Below are 27,160 nucleotides of genomic sequence, written 5' to 3' on the forward strand. Positions count from 1 at the left end.
ATTGCCAAGGTATGGGAAATGCTCTAAGTTTTTCAGGGGTTCTCCAGCAAAGGTAATTTGTGTGGAGAGGGGACAGCTTGTGCTGGGACAGGCTGATGGACTACCTTGGTCTTACCAATGTTAACAGGAAAGGCCCAAGCTGCTAAAGGCACCTAAGAAAAGGTTAAGGGTGGACTGCAGATTGGTCTCAGTGTCAGTAAGGATAACAGTCATCAGCATACTGAAGATCAGTGACATCAGTCTTGGTAACTTGTTTTGCTGTGAAGGCACCATAGGTTGAAAAGCTGACTGTCCTTTCAATACTCAACCCCAATTCTGGGAGGAAGGCCGTCATGGATGAGAATCAAAATCACAACAAGATACATGGAAAAAAGGGTTGGGGCAATGACGCAACCCCGCTTGACACCAGTACAGTCCATCTCTGATCCATTGCAAAGGACTGTGGTGGCTATCCCATCATGGAGTAGCCTGAGAACTCTGATGAACTTCAGTGGACAACCAAATCTAGCCAGCACCTTCCATAAGGCCTCACAATTGATGGAGTTGCCTACCCCACATTAGCAAGGGTTGTTGAAGACCTTGGTTAAGTCAATGAATGTCATAAACAGCTCCTGGTGGTGCGCTATACTTTTCCTGGATCTGTCATGCAACAAAAATCATGTCAGTGGTATCTTGAGATGCTCTAAAGCCACACTGGGATTCTGGAAGGACTTCTTTGGCAAGGGGGAGGAGGCGATTCAGAAGAATGCGAGTAAGAATCTTCCCAGCAATGGAGAGGAGGGCAATGTCTTGGTAGTTCCCACACATGGACTTGTCCCCTTTCTTGAAGATGGTCACAATGTTGGCACTCTTTAAGTCAGGTGTAACTTACTCATTAACTCATTTTGATAAGAAATTGGTGACATTTTTGTGTCTGTGATTTTCAAAAAATCAGCTTTGAAGATCTCTGCAGGGATGCTATCTGGACCTGGCAACTTACTGTTCTTGGTCTGAGTGATGGCACACCAGACTTCCTTGATCAGCAAGAGGTTTTATTACTGGGTGTTGATACCTCAGATTCATTGAATAGAGTCTTGAAGTGCTCCTTCCAGGGTTGTTTGATGGATACATTGTCCGATGGGAAGGATAGAGCCATCCTGAGATGGCACGGGCATTGGACCATTGGAACATGGCTTGTGGATGGCTTTTATTGATTGAAAGAAGTACCTCATGTCATGTTGGTCAGCAAAACTCTGCATCTCCATGGCCTTCACTTGCCACCATGGTTCTTGATGTCCCATAGCCTCCTCTGAACTACAGCTTTGAGCCCATGGTAGGCCTATCATTTTTCCTGGTTGGAGGGTTCATTTTGCCAACTGCAGAACATGGCTCTTCTGATGGAAAAGTGCTAGGATTTCCTCATTGTTCTCATCAAACCAATCTTGGTGATGGTAAATGGAGTATCCAAATGATTCAGAATGTGCCCTGTGAATAGTGTTATTAAGCTCCTCCCAATGTGCCTGCATGTCCTTGATGTCAACAGGTAGGTCAGAGAGCTTGTCAGCAAGGCATTGCTGAAGAGCCTCGCATCTAGCTTGGTCTTTGAATGTCTCAATGTTAAATATATTCCTCATTCCTTTTGGTTGTTTATGGTGTTGTGGTGCAAGCTGCATGTCCATGATTGATCGGAATAAACAGTGGTCCATCCACAAGTCATCTGCACCTCTTAGGAGTCAGGTGATACAGACATAGGTACACTCATGGGCTCTGACAATAATATAGTCAAGAAGGTGCCAGTAATTGGAGCGTGGATGTTTCCAAGTGGTCTTATATTTGTCACTCTGTCTGAAGGTGGTATTCATGATGATCAAGTCATGCTCTGCAAATTTCCTGAGGAGGAGACCATTAGAGTTGACTTTCCCCACCCCCTCTGTTTCCCTATGGTGCCACTCTAGAGTTCCAAATGTCATCCAACTCTTGTGTTGAAGTCACCCATGAGACAAACATAGGAATAAGCTCACAAAATTTGCCAATAACACACAGAGGAGGACAGGAATATACATGGACAAATTTGTGACCTGAGGAGCAGAGTTATAGGAATGGGGTAAATTTTAAGAGCATGGGGTGAAAGGTCATGCCATTAGGGACTAATAAGAATTTTATGTATGCTGGCAGTTCATCAGTTATAAATGATAGATGAGGAAAAAGAACAGGATCTCAAGCAATCCCAGAATGACTATGAGCCACCTCATGAGAATGCAATACAGCCATTAAAAACATACAAATACAGGTTGCACTGGGTGAGGTGTGTCCAGTTAAGACAAGGAAGTGTTAATGCCATCATAGAAGGCACTGGCAAGGGTCTCCCCTGAATGAATGCATACAATTTGATTATCCACATTCAAGAAAGATTACTTCAAACTGAAAAAAACTAAAGAGAACAATTATGAGAACAAGCCAGACAACAGAACATGGGTCAAACAAGAGAAAACTAAAGGAGTTTGGCTTATTAGGTTTTGCAGAACAAAGGTTGAAGAAAGATAGGATTAATGTCTATACTCCTCTCCTCTTCAATGTCTTAAACACCAGGAAGGGAGAAGAGAGATATTTAAGCAAAGAACATGGTTGGCACAAGAATAATTAGGAATAAATGGGCCATGATTTAGGCTGCAAATTAAAAGAAGGTTTCTAACTATCAGAGCAGTGAGTTTTTGCAACAGCCTCCCAATTGGAGCAAAACTACTTTTAATGTGGTGCTGATCATTTTTATGAAGAGTCTGCTATGATATAGGTGCTTGCAGTAACAAGGAACTGGAGTTGATGATAAAGTGAGGTCAATTCCTACCCTATATCCATAAATTTTTATTAAAAGTTTCCCAAAGAACTAAACACATGCCTTTTCTCTACATTTTTGGCCAGATTTAGCTAGAACTAGTTTAACTGAATGCTTTTACTCCATTGGAATATGAATATTTCTTAAAACTGAAAATTTCCAAGGAAACATATTGGTTTCAAATAAACTGCAGTTGGGAAGATTTCGTAGGTCCAGGATGCAATTTCTACTCATAACCAGAGTGCAACACAAATACCCCCAGAAAATTCTGGTGGTAAGGGCACTCAGCTGTACTGTGGTAGTCCCATGTGGACTATGGTAAATCACTGTTGACTCAGACTTGACCTTGGTCTCCTATATAGATTCATAGATGTTAGGGTCAGAAGGGACCTCAACAGATCATCGAGTCTGACCCCCTGCATAGGGGGGAAAGAGTGCTGGGTTCAAATGACCCTAGCCAGATACCCATCCAATCTCCTCTTGAGGACCCCCAGGGTAGGAGAGAGCACCACCTCCCTTGGGAGCCCATTCCAGATTTTGGCCACTCTAACTGTGAAGAAGTTCCTACTAATGTCCAGTCTAAATCTACTCCCTGCTAGCTTATGGCCATTATTTCTTGTGACCCCCAGGGATGCATTGGTGAGTAGAGCCTCATGTCAAGTAAACATCCACACCGTTAGGTCAGCGATTCTCAACTAAGGTACCACAGCATCCTTGCCACCAGATCCTTTGAAGGGTGCCACAACATTTGGGGAGTAAGCACCGGAAATAAGTGTGAAGAGATAAAGACAGGCTTTTTCCTGTCCTTGCCTTGCTACTCCCCTGCCCCCATCCCCCCACCTCTTTGCAAGGAGGAATGAATAAATTTGTTCTGTGGTGTTACTTAATTAGCATTAGTTCTGAGGTGTCATTCATTAGTTATGGTGTGGGGGGGCATGTCTCAAGCCTAAAAAGATTGAGAACCATTGAACTCAGTTATACCAAATTTGGCTTTGGTTCCTTTGCCCCCATTTTTTGAAAGGGCTTGGTTTCATTCTCCATTGAATGAAAATCAAATTCTAAAACCTTAAAATGTTTTATAAATAAGATACCTTGTTTTTCTGGCTAGCTCTGATATAACATCTCTATACAGCAATGAAGTATAGCTACCTCTTGGCTAGAATACCTACAACCCTCAATCCTCTGCAACAGGGAAGTCTTACAGGGATTAGATGGTAAATCCATGAAGTGGTAAATAACTATTAAACGTGCTAGACTGAGCAACAAGAAAACTCTTCACTTTTTCTGCATAGGAAAAATAAGCAAATGAGTGTCAGATGGAAAAGAAAAACACTGTACTTAGTTAGAACCTAACTGACCAGCTGTATAGGCAAGATTGGGCTAAACCGGGGTTTTTTTTAATTGGAGTATTTTGTGATTGTACAATTATTTTCATATTATTTTTAGTTTTTGTTTGAACCTCTTCACCCTTTCACAAGTGGAATGTTGGGTGCTGTCAGTGAATAATCTCTCTATGGACAACTCAGCTGACATTACAGCCTTTGACGTCATCAACAGCCTGATTCTGCTACTTGAACTGTCTACCCAGTAAATTGGTACTTCAATACTATATATCAATATAAATATTTAAAAGGTAAACATAGGGAAAAGTATAATTTCATGAAAAGGAACAGGGAGGGGGAAAAGGCCATGAACTACAGTGAACAAAACTGTGTGATTTACATTAAATTAAATAAGTAGTTTATAAATTGATTATATATGGGTGGTTATCAAAACTGCTTCACCTTCACTCCCCACCCCCAATCTGCCTTAATTCTCCTTTGTGTAACACTCAGAAAAGCAGGGCTGCATAGGCAATACATACTCAGGGCAATTAGCAGTGTCTTCTAGGGTACCTATACACATGCTCGGAGGGCAAGAATGGGGGATGTTTTAATTAAAGCAGTTCCCAGAGAACCACTCTATTTAAAATGCCACAGCATCATGTGTATTAAGCCACTGCACATTTAAAAATGGCCACAGAACGCTTTAACTAAAACACATCTGACAAGCTTTAGTCAAAGCTCCTGTGCAACCGTTTTTAAACCCTTGGGGGCTTATACACATGATACTGCAGCAATGCTATAGCATTCTAATTAGAATACTTTGGAGCACATGAACAGACACCCCTACAGCCCCATTGCACTGGCTTTACTGCTTAAAGGCCTTCTGCAGTCTTAGGTGAGGTACGCTAAATCTACCTACCGTTCTTTCCCCACTTCCCACCTTTTCTTTAAAACAGAAAAAAGAAAAAAATGCAGATACAGAAACAAAAGCAAGCAGTAAAAGGTAGCATAGTGAAATCACTAGTTCAGACAAGCATTTTATTTTACCAGGTTTGCACCCCATGTTCACATTTCACATGAACACAAAGTTAACATCACAACATTTTTCAGTCACAACAGGAAACAGCATTCCAAAGCAAATAAAGCTTAACTGTATACGCACTAGATATTATTAATGCAATGGGAAAAAACTTTGCTCCTAAAAAACTGATTTTAAACAGCAGCCCTGTAAACTACCCCCTCACTCAAGAGGTATACAATTATTTTTTTTTCCACCTGTGGTGCCAAAGAAGGAAAAATACAGGTCACAGAATGTGAGGGGAGTTTTATAGTAGATGTTCTTTACAGAAGCATTTTTAGAAAAAGATTCTTTAGAATGTTGCCTACCCCCCCCGACTATTACTAAGTAAACCCCATGGTGTATGTACCCACTCTATTTTACAGATGAATCTCCCCGACTACAGTATTTTAGACAATACTCTCTTAGAACCCTGAACTCTAAAAAACAATAAATTGCACAAAATCATGTCTGAAGCACAGGTCTGAAACAAATCTGTGCAAGCATTACAATACATATAGCATGCAGATTAGAGTGAGCATTGAACACATACAGAACCAAGAGGTACACTGAAGTAAAAAGGATGCTTTGGCATTAGAAGATCACATTCAGTACTGGCTAATGTGACAGTGAAAATACTATACTGTATTATGTATGAAAATACTATACTTCACACTATGACAGAGCTTTCTGTTGATGGATTTCAAGGCCCTTATTAGGTAAGGAAGAATTATTTATGTTATAGGGAAAGGAATGCATTTTTTGTACAGAGAAGGACTAAACCTGGTACCAAATGTCTCATTGAAGCAGTCATTTTCCTCAGCTCTCATTCGGTTCAGGGGTAGTGAGCTTAGAAGCTTGGCTAAACCATCAGAACCATGTTTAGGGTATTTTTACATTTCACAAATGAAGAGCTGTGCAATTTACAGGAGATCTGTGGATCTGAATCAGCTCATGTAGCTCTGAATTAGCCATTCTGAATACCAGAGGATGCCTGACTCTTGACTCCCAAAACAAGAGCTCTACTCCCTGCTTAGTTGTGGCCTGAGATCTGATGGTGGCCACAGGAAATGCTACAAGGACACAGTGAAGACATACCCCATGGAAACAGATGCTGATCTCAAGAGCTGGAAGAAGATGGCTGCCAACTGATTCCAATGGCGCCCAACGTCAACCAAAAGAGAGCCCATTTTGAGGTAAAGTGTCTTGCCATTGAAGCAGAGAAGAGAGCACAGAGGAAGGAAAAGGAGAGGAATCCCAGCCTACTGCCTACTGTCCCCTGTGGAAAAACCTGCAACTTCTATGGGCAGATCTGTAGCTCAAGGATTGGAATGTTAAGTCATCTCAAGACCCATTGATGAACCATAGTAGAGATTATTCTCGAACTGAGGGACTGGTGCTGTCAAGTGCCATTACTATAATATTCTTGTCATGCTAATCTACCCTGCTTCTCATTTGGGAGAATTAGTCCATAGGAGCACCACGTTAATGAGGCTACATTGCTTCCAGTACTCAAGCTAACTTGGCATTCTCTGCATTGTCTCATGTAGATATACCTTACTTATGTGACTCATGTAAAATCACATGAGAATCCTGTGGCTGAGCTAGTGATAGAATCCACCTCCCCTGATTACCACTGTGATACTTTAATCACAAAATTGATCTTTGGTCACATATCATATGCTACACTACTGCTGAAGTAGATGATGGAAGCGATCTAGCCACACCAGAAAACTAACATCAGTTTTTATTTAGGCACTGTACAAAATTGCCTGAGACTTACTAGGAAAGTACACATTGGATGCATCTACACGTAATGCTTTAATGCACATCAGCCTAAGTTAATGTGCATTGAGGGCATGCATCTACACCTGCATGCCCTTAATGCGTATTTAAAATGGTGAATTTAGGCTATTCACACCTAAATTTGAGGCATCAAATTTAGGCATGAATAGTTAAAGCTCATTAACTAATGTATAGACATTAAAATGCATTAACGCTGTGTGTGTTTACTGACTTGGGTCTAATTTTAGTCCCAAGTCAGTTCACACACAGCATTAATGTGCTTTAACTCCAGCACATGTAGATGCCTGCCTAAACCCGCTTAATGAGCATTAAGCTAACATACATTAAAATTTAGGTGTACTTAAATACACATGTAGACACACCCATTTATCCATTACCACACCTCTGTACTGTGTTACAATGATAATGCCAAGTGGCATAACCTAGGGAATTTGCAAGTCTTTTTTGGCACTCTCTTTTTACTATATTGTCCCAGGGCACTGAGAGAAAAAGGGTGGAAACCCCTTCCCCAGGGATGGAATTTTGGCAGATAACCCCCATGGTCTAAGAGAAAGACTCAAGGAAACCCATAAGGGGGAAATACTTCCCCGTGTCAGGCACACCAGACAGGAATCGACCCCAGGCGAGCAAGCCACCCTCACGGTTCACCAGCTGCCTGTTTATATGTCTGGAGCCAGCATGAGGCAATGATGTCACTGGAGAATGCCAGCCAGCTCAGATAAAAGCTGGCAGCAGGGAGAACACTGGTAAGAAACAGCTGGGAGGCAGCTGTGTGCTCCCTCCAGCACAACTGGAGCTACCTCCATGGTGGGACCCAGGACAGGGTCGTAAAGAGCGATCTGCTCCACAACCAGAGAGGTGATCGACACCTGGACCAGGAAGGATGCTGAGAGACTGACTGCCACAGCACATGTGAGATGCACAAGTACGGAGTCAAAACCGTACCTCCCTGATGCTTTAAGTTAATCTTTTCTTCTTCATTTTGGTTGCCCCTAAGGGCCAGAGGATGACCACACGCTTCACTCCTGGGGCCAAGGAACTAGGAGTGCTTGGAGACTCCAGGCAAGGGCTCAGAAAGCCTAGGAGCCTGCCCAGTGGCCAATAGGTACACAGTTCCAGGTAAGGAATGAGACTGATAGGCATAACCAAGGCCTGTGTTAACAGGTCTGCAAACAAAGGACCCTTAACCTGTAGGCGGCTTGTAAATCTGACACTGCAGTCAGGCCTTCTCATTTGAGGCCCAGATTGGGGTCACGCAGCTAGGCTTGGCACCCGAAATGTCGAGGCTAGCATCCAGCCGAATCCAGCTGGTTGGCATATGGAAGCGGTGTAGGGGAGGTGGAGCCCCACAAACATCCTCTGATGACACCTCCCAGTGAGTCCCACCTTTGAAGGAGCCTCCCACTCCTGAATAGAACAAGACATGGTGGGCAAGTACTGAGGGTCTCCCTGGGGAGGTGATGTATGAGCAGCAAGAGTGCTTAAGGGAAATCAGAGACAGGATAAGAACAACTGATCCCAAGCTACTCAGGAACAGCAACACAAAGCCCGATGGGTACATACATGACACCTGGTTTTTGACTATTTCATAATGTCTCAGTATAAGGGCAGCACATTGTCCCCAGTTACAATTTTTGAGGCTTTAATTAGTTTAGTTTAGATGCAGAATTATCGTTAAACAGTTTGGGTGTTTTTTATTTAAACTTCCTGCATGAAAGCTTATTGATCATGTATTTCTTGACAAAGCAAAATGACTCCATTAAAATAATGAACAAATAAAAATATGGTAGTATTAAGGATGACTGTTATGGATTTTAAAAATGCATGGAAAAAATCCATTGAAAAATGGATATGTGAGCTGTCACAATTTATCAAAGTTTAATATCTCTGTCATCTACATTTCTTTTTAAAAAGCCAAAAGTAATTGAACCATACCAAACCCAAATGGCTGCCAAATTTCACTTGAAATTAAACAAGCTAGTGTGTCATGTCACTTATTTTAATAATATTAAATAACAGAAACAAAGAAAAAAAAGCAGAAGGAAAAGGAGGCTTACACAAGCCCAGCTGCATATAAGTAGCCATGACTGACAAATGAAAATATAATTTAGATATTAAAATGAAACATGTCTGAATAACCTGACTTATTTTTATGATAAGGTGACAGGCTCTGTTGATGGGGGAGAGCAATGAATGTGATATACCTTGATTTTAGCCAGGCTTTTGACATGTTCTCTCATGACACTCTCATTAACAAGCTAAAGAAATATAGATTAGATGAAAGTACTGTAAGGTGGATACATAACTAGTTGGATCATCTTACTCAATGAGTAGTCCTCAATGGCTCAATGTCTAGTTGGGAGGAAATATCAAGTGGGTCACCCCAGCAGTCTGTGCTGAGTCCAGTATTAATATCTTATTTCATGATTTGGACAATGGGATTTGTGAACAACAAACAGCAAATTTGTGAAGAACAAGTTGGGTGGAGTTGCAGCCACTCTAGAGGGTATGGCTTGCATCCAGAATGACCTGCATGGACTATAAAAACAGTCTGTAACCATATGAGATTCAACAAGGACAACTGCAAAGTCTTGCACTTGGGACAGAAGAATTGTACACACAGATACAGACTGGGAATGACTAGTTAGTCTGAAGTACTGCAAAAAAGGATGTTAGAGTAGATCATAAACTGAAAATGAGTCAAGAGTATTGTTTTTCTGCAAGAAAAGCCAACAGCATACTCGGTTGTATAACAAGTGTCACTTGCAAATCAGCACTGGTGAGCCTTCATTTGGAGTACTGTGGCTAGTTTTGGGCCTTGCACTTCAAGAAGGATGTGGACAGTTTGGAAAGAGTCCAGTACAGAGCAAAAAAAAATTATTAGGGGCTTGGAAGACAAGACTTATGAGGAAAGAACTAGGATTATTCAGTCTGGAGATGAGAAGACTGAAGAGAGATTTGATAACAGTCTTCAAATACCTGATAGGAGATTACAGAGAGGAAGGAGATGGGCTTTTCTCTGTGGCTGAGGAGGACAGGACTAGGAGCAAGGGTCACAAGCTTCAGCAGGGGAAAATCAGGTTAGAGATTAGAGGAAACTTTCTGACTGAGAGTAGTCAAGCATTGCAACATGCTACCTAGAGAAGTTGTGGAATCTCCATCCTTGGAAATTTTCAAAAGCAGGTTAGACAGACACTCAGCTGGGATGGTTTAAGCAAGGATGATCCAGACTTGAGCAGGGGGCTGGACTAATTGACCTCATGTGCTCTTTTCCAGCCCTACTTTTTTATGATTTCTATTAAGCATGCAAAAAAAGTTCCCATCACACACTTAGGAGCATTCATATATGCCTTGCCTTTGCATATTAGCAAACATTTTTACTGGCTTCAATTCAGCAAAGCACTTATGCTCAAACCCAAAATTGCTAAACCGAGCTCTAAAAGACTATAATCCAGCCTTTCAACAATGTTTACCTCACACAGATTTAAGACAATCACATTTTCACTTCCTGACATTCAGACTTAGTTTCTAAACAAAACTATTGACAAACTTGGGATGTGAATAAGGATCTAGTGAGGAAAATCCTGCAAGGAGCTTGTGTTTTTGTTATCTTCACTGTGAGAGGAATCTCATTCCTGCTATCGCTACCCCCAAAAGATCCTTGGGAAGGTTTCTATCCACAATAAAACCCATCCACCAAAGTTTGTGGGAAACATCTGGTATACAACTAAAAAGAAAGAAAACTTTCCAGTTTTATGTTTTAAATATGGTTTCTCTCATTATCCAGATCTTTTATTCCATCAGAAGATGGCGTTCCTATTCTTCACAAAATATAAAGTCTACATCATTGTTATAATTAAATATTACTCCCTGCTTTGTGTTTGGAAAAACTATATAATGATCACTGTCACCCAAATTACTTTTTACCTTCATTCTCAACCAATTCGTCCCTGCTTTTGAGAAGTATGTTAAAAGAGCTTTTTCTCCACTGCCTTGTTGGCCTGTTCACCACCTGTAGCAAAATGCTATCCCCAACACACTCCCTGAATTTGCTGAAATCCCTGAACATTGCTGTGTTTTTCTACCAGCAGGAGTCCCAGTAATTAAAATCTTCCATAAAACCAGGTCCTGTGATTTGGAAAATTCAGTTATTTGTTTAATGGAGGCTTCATCCACTTCTTCCTCCTGGTTTGGTGGCCTAGAGCAGATGCCCACTGTGACATCATCTCTGCTGTTATCCCCTCTGACCTTTATGCAGAGACTTTCAACAGACCTAACTCCCTCTTCGTACTGTACTGCAGAACATATGAATGGTAGGGCTGTGTAAAGCTTCAGTCCCCGATTCGATTTGGCAGAGATTTGGCCTGATTCGGTGACCAAATCTGAATTGAACCAGGAGACCCTTTAATCTCTCCGAATCGAATCAGAACCCTCCAAATTGATTCAGACAGAGAGATTCAGAAAGATTTGGTGATTCAGACATAGACACAGCTTTAGAAGGTTTTTCTACATACCTATAGGTACCAGATGGCTCGTGAATGCTGTGATGCTGGGGCGGATGGAGCACCCCACAGGAGCGCAGGGGGCTCCCCAGCATGCTTGGCAGCAGACCCATAAATGGACCAAAAGCACTTCCAGGGCCACTGGGGAGCACACAGGCCCCCCCCCCCCAAGCTCAGTAACTGGTATCTTCTAGGTCTGTGGGGATATCTGATTGCTGAGCCAAAAGGAGCACGGGGTGGGGGGGGGGCAGGGAGGGCTTCAGCACGCTCCCAGGCAAAACCAAGTCCACTTCTAAGTTCACCACCGAGCATGAGGGAGGGTCCCTCTGCACTCCTGTGGGATGCTCCATCTGCCCCAGCATCATAGTATTCACAACCAATGCCTGGTACCTCAAGGTATGTAGAAAAAACATTTAAAGCTTTGTCTATGGCTGAATCAGCACTGAATCTTCAGATATGGCCAAACTGAATTGGGGACAATGATCCAAATCACATTATAAGTCTGCTATTGTACTAGGGCAATAGGGGGCAACTTTTTTGGCAGGTGTTATAAAAAGTAGGCTCTGGTTACCATTCCAATCCCCTTTCCTTCCTGATCTGCTGCTCTGCTTTCTACTATATCTGTCACTGTGCTGCCTGTCCACTCCCCTATCTGTGGCATGGCACACACAGAGGCTGCCCCTGCCGCTTGTAGCATGCATGCTGCAGTTGGTCGCTCGTGTACTAGGACTTGCAATTCTTCCTGCTCATTTTCCCTCCTTCTCATGTTAGTATATATAACACAATGGGAACTCCCAACCAGACACAGTGCTAGTCTCCCACTTGCCTCTGGGCATGCTGCCCACCTTTCTTTCCTGCCACGCCTTGTTGTTAAATGATTAGGGTCTTAATTAGGCATGAGGCTGCCCTTTGAATGCCCTGTTCTCCTGGGCCTTTGTATGCAGTTCCAACCACCCCTATACCGCATCCCAAGCCTTGCAGATGACATGCACATAAATCATGTTCCCTCACACCATGACTGGTGCTCCTGGGTCTCACAGGGACTTTCACTCCCACCCTGGAGCAGCAGGTAATTGCTATAATTTCTGACCCACACTCAGCCTCCCCTCAGTGGAGGACTTACCAGGGTCAGAACTCAACCCTAGCTTCCTGGCTGAGCTGCTCTATTTGACCTCAGGCCCAACTATGGCCTCAGGCACCCAAAGGCTTACCTAGATGTTGCAAGCCCAGTCCTCACCTCACTCGCCCACTTGCTCTCAGGACTTCACCACTCTTGTGGAGGCTGATAGGTGCCCCTCTACACCTCTGTGGCACATAATCTGCTCCTTACACTGGGACCTGAGGTCAAACACCCCTGAAGGCTCAAGTGCCACTCATCGGCATGCCTGGCCCACCATTCCCACTCTCCAAGGTCTCACACCCCACATGAGCTCAGGTGGCTGCAGCCATGCCTGACCCTCGTACTCACTGAGTTGTGGGGGTTAGGGGTTATTAAGGTGCCTTGATCCACTTTTCACTGGGGTAGTAACTGGGCTGGCATTTCCTGGAGGCTCCCACACCACCAGGAACCCCACCAGGCCACTCATCCCTGGCAGGGTCCAGTTTTAGTTCATGCCCAGGACCAAGAGCCTACAAACCATCCCCATAAGCTCTTGCCCTTACCTCCTATGGTTACTGGAGCAGCAGCTCCACCGGAAGCTGCTATTACCTCAGTGCCAGGAGGCAGACTGCTGCCTCCAGCTCTGCTGGCCTGAATCTTGAAATGGTCACCCATCAGAACTGTGGTTGCACCTGCCAGTTGCCTCTTCATGCTCTTAAAGTGGCAGGCACCCAAAGATGCACTACCACAGTATATAAAAATTTAAAAGTAACTAACTGATTGTCATAACTTCTCTCTGAGAACATTACTAAGGCTTCCCCTCCCACCTCCCCTTAATAGGGTTTTATCCAGGTCCTCAGTTCCTTTATCCAAGTCCTCTAGCTCTTTATTAAATAAACTCTGAGCTTTTGTCCTTATAGTATAAGGCAAATTAGTAGGTGGTATTTGATTAAATTAGACTAGATTAGAGTATAAAAGTAAATTAACATCATATTTTCCTTATGTTCAGAGCATTGCAATACATTTCCTGTATCCAGATTGAAATCTGTACTGTTCTTTGATCAAGGATAGAGACAAAGTAACAATAGTCAATGTATCTGCATGGAAAACATTTCAACTATTAAGAATGGCTCTTGTTTAATTTTTAAAAAGTGTCATGACTTTACACACCATCTATTAAGACCTATGAAGTTGTGCATTTTTACAGGTTATTTCTGGTAACATAAATTAAGATTTTTTTTAAAGCAGGATATTGTAAGTCATGGGTTATTCTATAAGAAATTAATCCCTGCAGTAGTTCTTCCAACAGGCTGGCTTCATGCACATTCTATTCCAGATTCTAGGTAAAGATATGCCAGCCATCATTACTTGAATAAAATAGAGCAGTGAGAGATTTAATTTTTCCGCAACAGTGACTCAAAATACATCATAGCAGCTGCCTTCACTGGGGGTCACAAGTGCAAACAACTTGTGAACAATGTGCTTTGGTACAAATAAAAATACACTGCAGAATTTAAAAGGGTTGGATTATTGCTTTGTATTTTACTGTCTAGTTGTAATCTTTTTTGTGATCTGTAGATAACTGGATATACGCAATAAAGTTAGTGTAGCATCAGCAGTAGTGACATTAAATACATAAGGTAAACTCAGAGAAAAAAGTAGGAGTGATAGCCATTCAGAGAACAGTTTTCTAGTATTAAAAGAAACTGGAACAGACACACAAGCCACCTGACCGAGATGCTCTAAGCAATCTGATAGAAATGGAGCTGAGAGAGGAATGTAGGACTGATTTAGTTGCTGGATGACAGCCGTCAGATTTTCACTAGATGGCAGGAACTTGGCTTTAAAAAGTTGCCACTGAGAGAATGGAGTTGGTTGCATCATGGTCCCAATTTAAAGTACAGACTCTTGACCTTACCAGAGTACTTTAAACATTAAAGATGCTTGGAGACATTAAAATGAATGCCACCTCCCTCCAACACTTTACTAGAAGCAGCAGCATGTTACTTTGACCCAGCTCCACAGTGTCTGTATAGACTGGGTGCTTCGGTGGGGCTTTATGGCATTTTTAGCTAAAGCTGACTCAATCAGCTATTAGATAAAAACACCACAAAAGCCCCACTAAACCGCTCAATCTATACAGATGTTGGGTGAGCCAGTCCAACTAATGTGCTGCCTCTTCTGGGCTTGTGCTGGGCTCGGCACAGGAGCACATAGAGTTCAAAGTAAAGCACTGCTGCTTCTTTTTTTTTTTTTTTTAACATCTGCAAGCAGGCTATGTGAATTTTATACCACCTCATAAGATACGGAATTAGAATTCTAATATTATAAACTGAGCCATAAAAGGATTGATAAATGTACTTGTCCAGGCACATACAGTGAGCCAGTGACAAAGTTGGGAAGACAATCAAAATCTTAACTGCTGGCTTATGGGTCTCACCACCTGAATGCATCATCCTTAAATCTTAAATTATGTTTATGCTTTTACTTAATACCACATATTTCATATAGAGATGTAAATTGGAGTATTTCAGATTCAGGCAGTGAATTACAAATGATCTGCTTAAGGGTCAAATTCTGAGCTGTGTTTGGTCTTACATATCTCATTTGCAGAAGAAGTCATGTAATTCATATCAGCCTTTATGAAAATAAAGCAAAGCAAATTACATTTGGCAAATTTATCCGTGTGTCTTTACTTTTCCTCTAACACTAGGGCTAGGGATAGAAATTATAGATAAACTAGTATAAGTGACCGGAAACTATTCAAATCTGTAACACAACAGAAGTTCAGTGTACAGAAATTGCTTCAAAATTGCCAAAACTGGTTTAAGATAAAACCTGGATGGATGTAGTATCATGTTTAACTGATTTAGGTCAAATTGGTTTATTGAACTTCTGTCCCAGATCCCCATCAGATTCAAGTTAACGCACAGTCCCCCAGCATCCCAGGATGCATTGCACCTCTTCCACACAACTACCCCATGCAGGGTGGGCAAGCTAGCCTTGGCCCAAGTTATCTGGTCGAGCAGAACAGGGAGGTGTGTTATAGCCCCCCCTCCCCCCCCAATCAGCTTCTGGCCTGGGCCACTACAGGCATGTGGCTGCATTTCCAGAATCAAAAGAAAGTGTATGTTCTTTTTTTTTTTTTTTTAAATCGGTTCAATCTATGCAGCTTAGACTAACCTGTGAAGATTGAATCAGCCTCAGACTTTCTGACTGTCTTTTTGGCCTAAAGTATAGAAGTCACAGTTAGCCTGCGTTACTGCAGGCTTTACATAGATGTCTTTTAAAGATCGCTATTCTGCCATGATTTTACAGTGTTTACCACTTGTGAATTATTATATCTCATGTTCAGTTACATATTCTTCAAATACAACACGGCAGGTCATTTGGTATGCAGATCATTGGTTTCCTTTATGAGAGATAACTGATTGGAAGGCACAGTCTTCAGCACCCCTAGTATTTAGGGCAACAGTTAACCACAATTAGCTCATTGCTACTAATACTATTATTCCAAATGTGAATAAATCATATACAGGTAGTCCTTGACTTACAACATTTTGAGTTCTGATGTTTCACATTTACAACGTTTATAAATTGATACCCATTTCAACTTTGTGACATCAGTTTCGACTTTACAGTGCTTGATCCAATGCAATGCCATGTCGTGCCGTGCCACGCCACGCCACACGTTTGCTGCATCGCGTATCTCCCTGGAGAACATCTGTCGAAACTTCCTTGGACACTTTAAGAAAGCAGACAAGACTCCAGAAAACCCTGCAGCCAAGACTTCAGCTAAGAACCCTTCAAAAAGTCCAACCAAGAGCCTTTCAAAAAGTCCAGCAAAGTCACCTTAAGGAAGTCCTTCCAAATCAATATGATATAAATACATTAATGTAGCTGTATTACTCATTTATAATGGATCGAGTACAAAATTCTGGGGTATTTTTGGTGAAAAAAGGCTATCGGGGCTTGGTTCAGGAACCACCCCCCCATTTATAGCATTGTTTCTTATGAGAAAATTGGGTCTGATTACAACGTTTTGACTTAAGATGCAGTTTTCAGGAACCAATTGTGTCGTAAATCCAAGGACTGACTGTAATCTGAAGAGTAAAATGATATAATCCATGCAGAGACTGACATTTTGGTTTGCCTAATTACAGTACTGTACATACAATTGATACAGCACCTCACTACACACTCGCTAATCCCAACATGAATGCCCCAAAATCTCTCCTTATATCTGGCAAGTGTGGCAGTCAGCTGTGAGATACAAGTATGAGTATTATTTTCCTGAGTGCTACTTGTCTCTTTAATGCAAAGTTCTGATCCAGAGACAATGTAGCTTATTACATTCTGTGTTGGGAGAGGACAATGCTTGTCTTACATATTTTTAGAGGAAGTCCAAGGCCAGGAATAGGTATCATATTTGTCCTGGAACAGAAAAACTGCAGAATTGGCATAGCCCTTCCAATTAGGGTTTAGTGAGCAGCTGAATGAACTGCAACTGTTCTGCACTTAATTCAATAATACAATCACAGAACAACTACTCTGATGGACTTTGTAATGTCCTGTGACAAACAGTTGTCATTCCTTATCCCACAAACCTTTTTAGAGTTTGTCCTGGTATAATGGACGTGGACGTCTGAACAGATGCACTTTGTCCTGGGAGAAAATAGTTTCTCCCATGACAAATGTGAGATCTGTTTGTAGCCCAAGAATCACTTGGGCAAATGTCTGTTCCTCATTCCCTCCCCTCCTGTTACCACAAGGATCCTGCTACTTTTCTTATTTACCTGTCTCCTGTGAATTATTCCTATCACTTCCATTTTAAGCATGGCTTATTGCCACTATTCATGTCCCCAGACAGAGTGAGCAATAAAAATATGACTGCACTGTTTACACAGCCTAGGACAGGCTGTGTGTGTTGGGTGGTAGGTGGTGGGGTTAGCAGGTAACAATTATCATAGGAGATTTTCAAACATATGCTGGTAGCCATAGCTCAAACGACAACATAACCGAATGCCTGTAGCTACATCTACAGAAATAACAATTGCCAAAACAGGTACCAAATATTGCTAGAACTGCCCTGACACTCCACACACTATTTAATTAATATTTTATTGTTGTTCCAGGAAAGGCTTTTAAAAACAATACACAAGGCAACAATAATGCAGAGCTGTCTCACTAATACAGGGCAAGAACATAAGCTCTTTAATGTTTAAGTGAAAGACGGACATTTTTCACAAGAGCATCCTTTCTTAAATATACAACATAGAATGACTGAAACAGGAAAAGGTGCAGGCAGCTAATCCACTGGCAACACTGGCCTTATTAAAAACCAGCTTTGCCCGGAAAATTAGTTTGGTGACAGCACAGAGTGTGACTGATAAATTACAGAGATATATTTCTGTTATGCAGAGCAGTAGTTGGAGCTCGGCCTAACAATTATCTGTGGTCTGACTCTGAAAGTCTATTTGGCAGAAGGATGAATTTAATAACTAAGGCCTGATTCACTAAAATTGATAACCAAATTGTTATTTCTAGCATTCAACAGTTAAAATCAGCAGCTGGACTGAGGGTTGTATAATTCTATGATGCCAGAAATAGCATCTATTTAGGAAGAATTCAGGCAGGTAGCCAGTCTGTACATATTGTTATTGTATTTGTCTTTAGATAGAGAAACTACCAAAGTACAAGTTAACTGGGTATTTGATTTTATTGTTGCAGATATTTCAGACCTTCCTGTTGTAGCAGTAGGTTGATATATGCTCTGAAGCCAGAGCAAATTTCTGGATATATTCTTGAACTGATTTTAAAATGGGCACACAAATGCCACCAAAAGTCAATGGGCATTAGGGACCAGATTCAAAGAGTTATTTAGACATTCTGGGCAGCAGATTTCTATATATTTCAATAAATATCTTTGTGGATCTGGGCTTCATGCCCTCCTTATATCTAGGCTCCTTTGAAAGCCACAGTCCTGCATATTTACATTTAAAAGCAGTCATATTTATGGAAAAAGCTCACCAAGGAAAGAAATGGATATATCCACCTGACAAGCAGAAATGATGCTCATTTAGAGCTCAGTCCTGCACAACTGAAGCCAATGAGAGTTTTGCTGTTGACTGCAGCGGGAACAAAATTAAGGCCTTAGCTATTACAGTGAGGGTTGTGGTGATATTTTATTTGATTTATTTTTTAAAACTCCTTTTTACTCCTTCAGTCAAAGATTCAATCATGTGTTTCATCTTCAGATTTACTGTTCTGAAATACAGAAAGTACTAGAAACAATTTCTGTACACTTTTTGCCCCGATTGTTGAACTTAAAGATGTTCCAGGGCATATAAATAGTAGCTGGGTATAGTTTTGCACACAGCAAGGTCCAACATTTTTTAAATTCCAAAATGCTGATGATAATAAAGACCGGGGAATCAGAACTTGGAACCTTCCCGAGGCAAAAAAAAGATATTGGGGGGGGGGACGGGACAACCCTGTTTCTATGGTTTTTAGATCAGATATTAGCTTCCCTCCCTCCCCCAAAATGGCCTTTAAAATAAATATGACTCATTCTGAAAAGGCTCTTATAGCTGGATTAAAGTGATAGCTCTGTCCTGACTTCAATAGTATTAATTGTTGATGCTGGAGAGTTTAAAACCAGGAGGAATTAGCAGCTCTGTCTATTATGGTATCTCTTACCTACAGGTTTCTATAACTGTACTGAAGGATCCCTCTCACTTTGGAAAATCTGCCTAGTCATGGAATATTAAGCATATGTCATTGTCTTCTCCTCCAGATCTACTGAGATCTACTTAACAGACACCCAAAACTCTGAGTGCAAAGACTGTTGTCCTCAATCTTCCCATGTGGTTTATTTTATAAAACCTCATGTTATATTTACATCATTTCTGTTTATGAATTCATGGATAGTTGATATAGGAAATACTCTTTTATTTATTGGTCTCAAAACGAGGACTTAACGGAAATCAAAGCAGCAAAGTCTTCTAACCTGTTTATACTTCTTTCATCTACAGGATGAAAGTATATCCAGGATGAAAATGGCCAGTACAGCTTAAAAAACATACTTATGAAGAATGCAAAAGAAGAAAGTACAGCATTATCCTTGCAACCTCTTCTTTCAAACTGATTATATAGCCATGTTTATAATCAGTAAACAGACATTTACCTCTTTAAAGTTCACACAAAGCAAACAAAATGAATTAAACAGGTGCAATAGGCACTGAATGCACTGCAAACTATGCACCTATTTTTATGCTGGCAGTAATAAATCTATGAGCAACAGACACATTCAACTTGCACTACAGTCAAAGCAATATGCAAAATATGTATCACTAGGAGCCCTCTTTTATACTGATCAGTAGTATAACATAATCTAAAAATGAAGTGCAAATAGATTATTTGAACAAATGAATAAAACTCATAAAGCTATTATTGTGTATACCTGCTTTGAACCCCTTAGAAGCAATATAGGCAAAATGCTGTAAAGTTGAGACCTCAAAAGAAAGAAAAAGTGCAGATATATTAAGTGTTTTATAGTCTATTTATAAAAACTTAACTGTTGAGAGAGCAAAGTGTTATAGAAAGTAAAAACATCTTAAAAATAATAAATGGATATGACATGTAAAAAGGTAAATGGATATGATGCGTATACATACACTTTTTGTTTGCTCTATTAATTACATATAAACATCTGTTTGAAATCTGTTAAAGATGTTTTCTAGTTAATTGTATTAAAATTTTCTCTCCTCCAGTGAGGTATAAAGGGATCACAACCCACACTTCCTAAAGATATTCAGATATAATACTGAAGTCATTTAAAGATTAATTCTGCATTACAATTTTAGTCACATTTCTGAGACACTCAAACTTCAAAAGAAAATCTGACTCTTAAAGGGTTAAAGAAACGTGCCACATTTTAATTCCATTTAATAAAGGGCATTTTTAAGAGCAGGACTAAGAAAAGCCAAAGAAACCAGCCTCCAGCAGCAAGTTAGAGAAGATGCAAATGAACCCTCTAGCTTAACTAAGGATGAAAATCTGTTTTCTTTCACTTACCAGCATTATCCATTTTTCCCTTCAGTATTCAAGAGCAGAGTTCTACAGAAAAGCAGCCGGTGCTGCTCTCCTTCTCTCTAATGAAGCTCACTGCCCTTCTTCTGATTATTAGACCTTGCTGGCAGTCGGAGTATACTTCACGCACTGACTGCAGTAGACATCACTAGGAAATTTATATCTCCAAGGATGACAAACAGCCATTAGCTCCATTATAGGCTGATTAAGATTGTGTGAGCCTATCAAGTGGATACTTGAATCCTCCAGGGTTTTCACCTCATCAGGGAGAAAACAAAAGAACTCCAACCCTATATAATACCGAATATACATTACTGAAAAGTGGAAGTGCTGTTTTAACGAGGACCTGTATAAAAAGGTAGGAAGCTCTAAAGAAAAAAAGTGATAAAGTGGAATGACTATTTTACCGATGGCATAAATGACAAAAGTTTTGATGAAAACAGCAGTTTTTTTCTTAGCGTCTTTCTTTGACCAAATGTTATATTACAGAGAGGCTGGACTGACATTCATTACCTCTGGCTATGCTATGTAAATTCCAGATCTAACGTTCCAAACTGTTTACCAGAAATGCTCTGTAGCTTTATCGACATGTATTTGCAGACAAGCAATTCATGCAGTTGAGACATTAATTATTATATTGTTTTCTAGCTAAAAGTAAATAAAGATCTGATTTCATTCCTACTGCTGTTAAGGATAGACATTTTCATTTGATGGCACCAGGATCAGAACCAGCAAAAATGAATGACAAGCTTAATGCCAGCTACAAACATTGTGCTTTGTTTTCTAGAGTACTGAGTTGTTAATGCTGAGGGACTTCTCATGGCAAACTCATATGCCTTCCACTGAATGGGATTTTTAAGCATTTTCTTTTTGTTTGTCTCCAGAAGTTTTCTTTTGAGCAATGAGATGCATTATTATGTTCGACCAAAAAATATCTTTTTTCTGCCAGTCACAGGCTAAGTGGATTCAACACAAAAATTAGATGAGTTCTATGTCTAACTCTGGGTACAGTCATAAATCACAACTGTAGTAATAGTGAAGGATACCAGTATCAACTGTTACGATGCAACTATTATATCTGCATGACTCTAATGATACAAGTGTAGCTAAACCTCTCCAACTCTAATTCTGTTTCATCCACAGTCAAACATAGGGTAATTTAGATAATTTATATTAGTATATGCAGATGTAACAGATCATAACAGCTGCTGTACACTCCCAAGTGGCAACTCATTGTCATGGACCTACTATATGACTTTGGGTGAGGCACTCTCTCTACCATAGTTTCTACATTCGTAAACAAGAGATCATCATACTGACCTGCTTTTATAAAGTTTGCTGATGATGGATAATGCCACTTAGCAATGAAACTATGCAACTGCCACAAAGTGTTTTTTGGCTATAACCCATGTCATTTAAATAACTGCAGGTGCTATGCTAATTATCTGTGGGATTACAAAGCAAAAAAGATAATTTTTGTGTCTATTTTTATACAGCATTATCTTACCCCTCCCCCCCAACTACTGTATTACAGGAACAGCAAAATACGTCTTTCCAATTATTTCCACCCTTACTTTCTCTCTTTTCTGTTTTTTTTTAATAGATGCTTCGAGTCCTGGTCTATTTACATTGATTAGGAAGGAAAGAGAATCAACTGCTGATAACTAATACCCTCAGCAAGAATGGAGACTATGTAAGGCACAGTGGATATATTCAATACTGCAGAAAACAAGAGGCAAAGAAATTACAAATCAGTCATACTTCATATTAAAATTCTATTTCTATGTGGCTTGTAAAGACCTTATAAATGAGTAGTAAATGTCAGAAGTATGCTGTGATAGTATCAGGGATATCAAACATACAGCCTGCATCTGGCCCATGGAGATGGGTCATTTGGCCCACAGGGTCATTGCCTCATCTGCCGGGGCTTCTGTGGTAGTGGTGTTTATCGCAACAACTGCTGGACCTGCTGTTTTACTGCGGTACTAGAAGGGGGTTAAGTCTGCCCCTTTCCCCACCACCTTACTCACCATTGAAATCAGGGTTTTCAGTTGTTCCTGGTGACTAAAATTGGCAGTCAAGGAAAAGGGGGAGCAATCAGCAGTGTCATTAACTCCCTGGGTTCCAGAGCTATGCTGAAACTGTGCCTCTGGCAGCTGCAAGGATTCATAGCACCGCTGCTGCTCATGGACTATCTGGCCTGTAGGAAGCCCCACAGTCTATAGGACCAAATGAGTTTGACACCCCTGTTGTAGATAATTATTATGTGTATATCACTACAAAGTGTTACAAATGCCAGAGCTAATAAATGACCTGTTCATCAGTTGCACTCTTTATTAAGTAATACTTTATCAATGAATTTGGGTCATCTTGGTAATATACAATTGTATTCATTCATTTGGGTTGATTTGATGAAGGTGTTGCACCATTAAATGTCTTAGCTTATGTATGGAGCCAGTAATTCAATGCCAGGGCTGTGTTCTCTCTCTCTCAGACCAGGGCCTAAAAAAAAGGTCACTCAAAACATGACAGGGCTTCCATCTGAATGGGCGCACTTTGAGACAATGAGATGTTTACATCACAGAAATAGTGTTCTCCAACTTCTCTTCAGGCACCTGAGGTTTGGAGAATAGAAAGTCAGAGAAGAGCAAAGAATTCATATGTTAACACTGGGTCTTCAAAACCCCAGAGCTCAAAAGGAGTTGGAGAAACGTTGAAGTACTCAGAGACACAAGATGCACAGAAAGGGAAGCAGAAGAGAGGCAGGTATTTCCACAGAAGAAGGCTCCTATATAACTCTGGGGAAGAAAAAAACCCTAACTGCACAGGAGACAGGGACTTCTTGATTTAGAGACTCCACATGCAGGATCTGCCCCAGATGTGTACCTGTGAGTCCTTCTTCCTTTCCATTATCACACATCCCTGCAGAAGTGAGCTGTAAGCCAGAGTTCCCACAAGCTTGGACTTCCTACACATTATATACTCTAGCTACAATAGAGTCACTACTAGTCCTGGGTTCCTAAGGCAGATAGGCTACCATGCCCCATTTCTATGAAGGAGTATCAGGTAATGAGCTTATGCTTAGGAAGTGTGTGTCAGAGATCAAGGGAAGAGACAAGAGCTGCACCTGTACAGACCAAGAGAAGCTTATGACTCATAGGCCCAGTGTGGTAAGACCCAACCCCAGCCACAGGTGGAATAACCAGGTGGAAAGGCTCTAGCAAGGTAGTGTGACAGTTATCCCTTTATCAAAATATTAGTAACTCATTAACCCCTTTAAAACAGTTTCTGTGTGGATTCTAGCATAGGTGGCTCTAGGATTTTGAAAAGGGGGGTTCAAATGGTGTGTTCCATCATAACACAAGACGTTTTTCTCCAGTTAAAAAGAAATTAGATGGTTTCTAGGTCTATATTATTCCATTTAAGATCAAAGCAAAAACAAATACAACTATTGGAATGTACATTAAATTACTATTATATATAAAAAGCTAGACAAAAATTATCAAGTCCTGTAGTAATTAAAGTTAAATATACATCTGTTTTTCAGATTCAGAAAACAAAATCTGGCCTTCTTGAGCATCTGGATAGTGCATCGAATGCTTCACTGAAAGTTATTTTCACAGCTGAGTTAATGCTCATCTGAGTTCATGTTTTTAGTTAGAGTTAATAAGTCTGCAGCACTGTTAAATAGGAGCTACATTACCAGGAACAGCTAACAGAAAAAACTGCTTCCTGAACAGAAATACTACTGCTGCTGCTGGGCAGTTGGTTTTAAACTTGTAGATCAGCAATCAAGGGATGGTGCAACTGTGCCCATGGCACCCCCACCTGGATGCTAATACGAATTGACCCATATTTCTTCATATGGAGGTATTTTCTGTTCACTCATAAGAAGGAAAAGGGGAAATTGCAGAAAGAGAAAAGGTGCAAATTGATCAACAGCTGCAAACAATATTGCAGGTTTCTTCTTAATGAGAAGATATGATCAGATGTAGCCATTAAAGGATCAGAGAGACGTCTCATTTTCAGTTTGGTTTCTAAAACTACCATGCGTTAATTACTGATTCTGATGTGCCCTACCTTACGTCTCAAGAGCTGCTTGAAAAATAAAGGGTAAATTATGATTTTTCCCCATTTTTTTCTGAATACTAACATTTAAAATTCTGGCTTTGGTACTTTGTTTACCATTTTATTCTGTTTTGCTTTAACATAACAATAATCATTTGAATTTCAGGAGAGAACAAAACCATTTTTGTCATTCAATCAAATAGTACTATTCACTAATGACAAACACTGAATGTAAATCCTTGCTGTCCATGATGTTATATGATGGTAAGACTGTACTTGTGTCTTCAGTATGACATAAGGCCAAGAAGTGACTAAATGGAGTTCTAGGCTTTTTTCGGAGTACTCTTAACATCTCAAGTCAAATTAACAGACTCTGCTGCTTTTATATGGCTGAGGAAAACATATGAGAGTCAGGCATATTAGTCATTAAGGGTCTGACCCTGCGTCAATTTGAATCTATAGGATAGCTTTTATTGATGTCAATGGGTTTTGGAAAAGATCTGCAGATTAATACTGTGAGCAGTCTTACCATATTCACTGGCTGTGTCTATATGAGACGCTGACTGCACAGTAGCCCGATATTACTGCACAGTAGCATTGCATGGCAACAACCATAATGCAAGACTACTGTGTAGTCCTATTAGACTACTATGCATCATCTTTATGAAAAAGATGTTCATTGGTGCTACTGAGCAGTAACTCAGGTTACTGCACAGTCATTTAGTACTTGTACAAACTTGCTCTCCCTTAGTAAAAACAAGTACTAAATGACTGCACAGTAATGACTGCATAGTCAGCATCTCATGTAGATGTGGCCACTGACATGCAATATGGTCTAGTGATTAGGACAATATCTAAAACTTAAGTGATTTAGATCCAAATTCCCTTTGAACAACTTAACCTCTTTTAGCTCCATTTTCCATCTGTAAAATGGGTATAATCACCGTTTGCCACTGCACAGGGGTGTTGTGAGGATAAATACAGTAACAACTGCAAACATTAAGATACTACAATGACAGGAACCATATAAGTACCTAAGATAGGAGTAATAAATGCTAACACTTAGGGCTAGGTACAGACATTCAAAAAGCCCAAGGCAGAATTGATCTAAGTTGCATGGTTTCTGTAAGTGGCATAGTTTAGATCAGTAGTGAACAGAACGCACATTTACCCTTTGGTTGTAGGGGCAGATCATAAACTGGGTTCTGCCATTTTTAAACCAGTCTGTGTGTGCTGAACTTGTGTTCTGTTACATATATAAACAAGGTTTGTCTGCCAAACTTCTGTTCTGTTACAGGTACAGACTGGTTTCCAATCACTTACTGGTACAAGTGTAATGTCTGTATCTGGCCTTAGTGATCAGTCAGGAATTGCGATACTCCACCATTTCTCATGAATTTTCTCTCCTGCTGTCTGGCATGGACAAATAGAGAAAGGATGCTCTAGTGAACAGGACTGGGAGCCAAGAGATTAGGGCTCTGACACACTTTGTGTGTCACCCTTGGGTAAATCATGTACCCAAGCTGTGCCTCAGTTCATCTCCCTATAAAGATAGCTGTTTAGAGCCAGATACAATCCTAGCGACGAGATATCTAGGTGGACTGAAGCACCTAAAATTTTACCCTCTCGAGTCCCTGAAAAGAAAAAAAATAACCCACCAGCACAAAAGATGAACAGGCCTATCTCTCCTCCTCTTTCCTTTTCGTGACTGAATCCTAAGGCTGAGTAGACACATTAATGTTTCATCAGGAAACTGGATCTGGCCCTTACCTCACAATAGGATCTGGCCCTTGCCTCACAATGGTATTTTGATGCTTAATTAATATTTACAAATCACACTGTGATCCTTGAATGGTAACATAGAAGTACAGAGTCAGTACTAGCAATCTGCCTTTTTTATCTCCGCATTCATGAAGACTTCCGTGTCTGAAAGCCATTCGTACACAGGCACACTGGGAGGCACCTCAAACAAGTATTGATCTGTAAGCACATGAATAGTGAAGCTAAGCTCATGCTTACAGCTACATTGGACTGGACCCAAACGCTCAGCAAAGCTCTAGCGCACTATTTTGCTTTAAATCTTTGCAACAGCTAACTGCATCACAGAAAAGGAAGCAAGCACTATAGAGTACTTGCTACCCCCCACCTAGTGCAGGTGTGCAGGCTCCAGCAGCAGCACAATAGCATGTTGCTTCTTGCTCAGAACCAATTCAGCTTGACAGTGTCATTTATCTAATGCTGTAAGTGCATAGTAAGCTTTAGAGTGCTAAACAGAGAACAGAATTCCTGCCATCTAAAGGCATAAAAACAGAGCCAAATTCTCCTTTCAAACTGGTTAGAATCAAAAGTAACACCACTGAAGTCAACAGATTTATACCCAAAGAAAACATGAGAGGAGAA

General features: G+C 40.6%; 1 protein-coding gene across 3 annotated transcripts in view; it reads right to left on the bottom strand.

The window, feature by feature from the left end:
* The window catches only part of PHACTR2 (phosphatase and actin regulator 2), a 237,490-nt gene that overhangs the window by 176,449 nt on the left and 33,881 nt on the right, over positions 1-27,160 (bottom strand). Inside the window, exon 1 of one of the 3 annotated variants that reach the window (XM_019550146.1) lies at positions 20,678-20,752. The exons of the other annotated variants lie outside the window; for them this stretch is intronic. Within the exon in view, the coding sequence (XP_019405691.1) occupies positions 20,678-20,690 (13 nt within the window). The 5' untranslated portion in view covers positions 20,691-20,752. Of the gene's footprint in view, positions 1-20,677; positions 20,753-27,160 lie in introns of those variants that run through there. 3 annotated transcript variants of the gene reach the window in all.

Source organism: Crocodylus porosus, unplaced genomic scaffold (assembly GCF_001723895.1).
Source record: "Crocodylus porosus isolate Cpor-Errol unplaced genomic scaffold, CroPor_comp1, whole genome shotgun sequence".
NCBI lineage: Eukaryota > Metazoa > Chordata > Crocodylia > Crocodylidae > Crocodylus > Crocodylus porosus.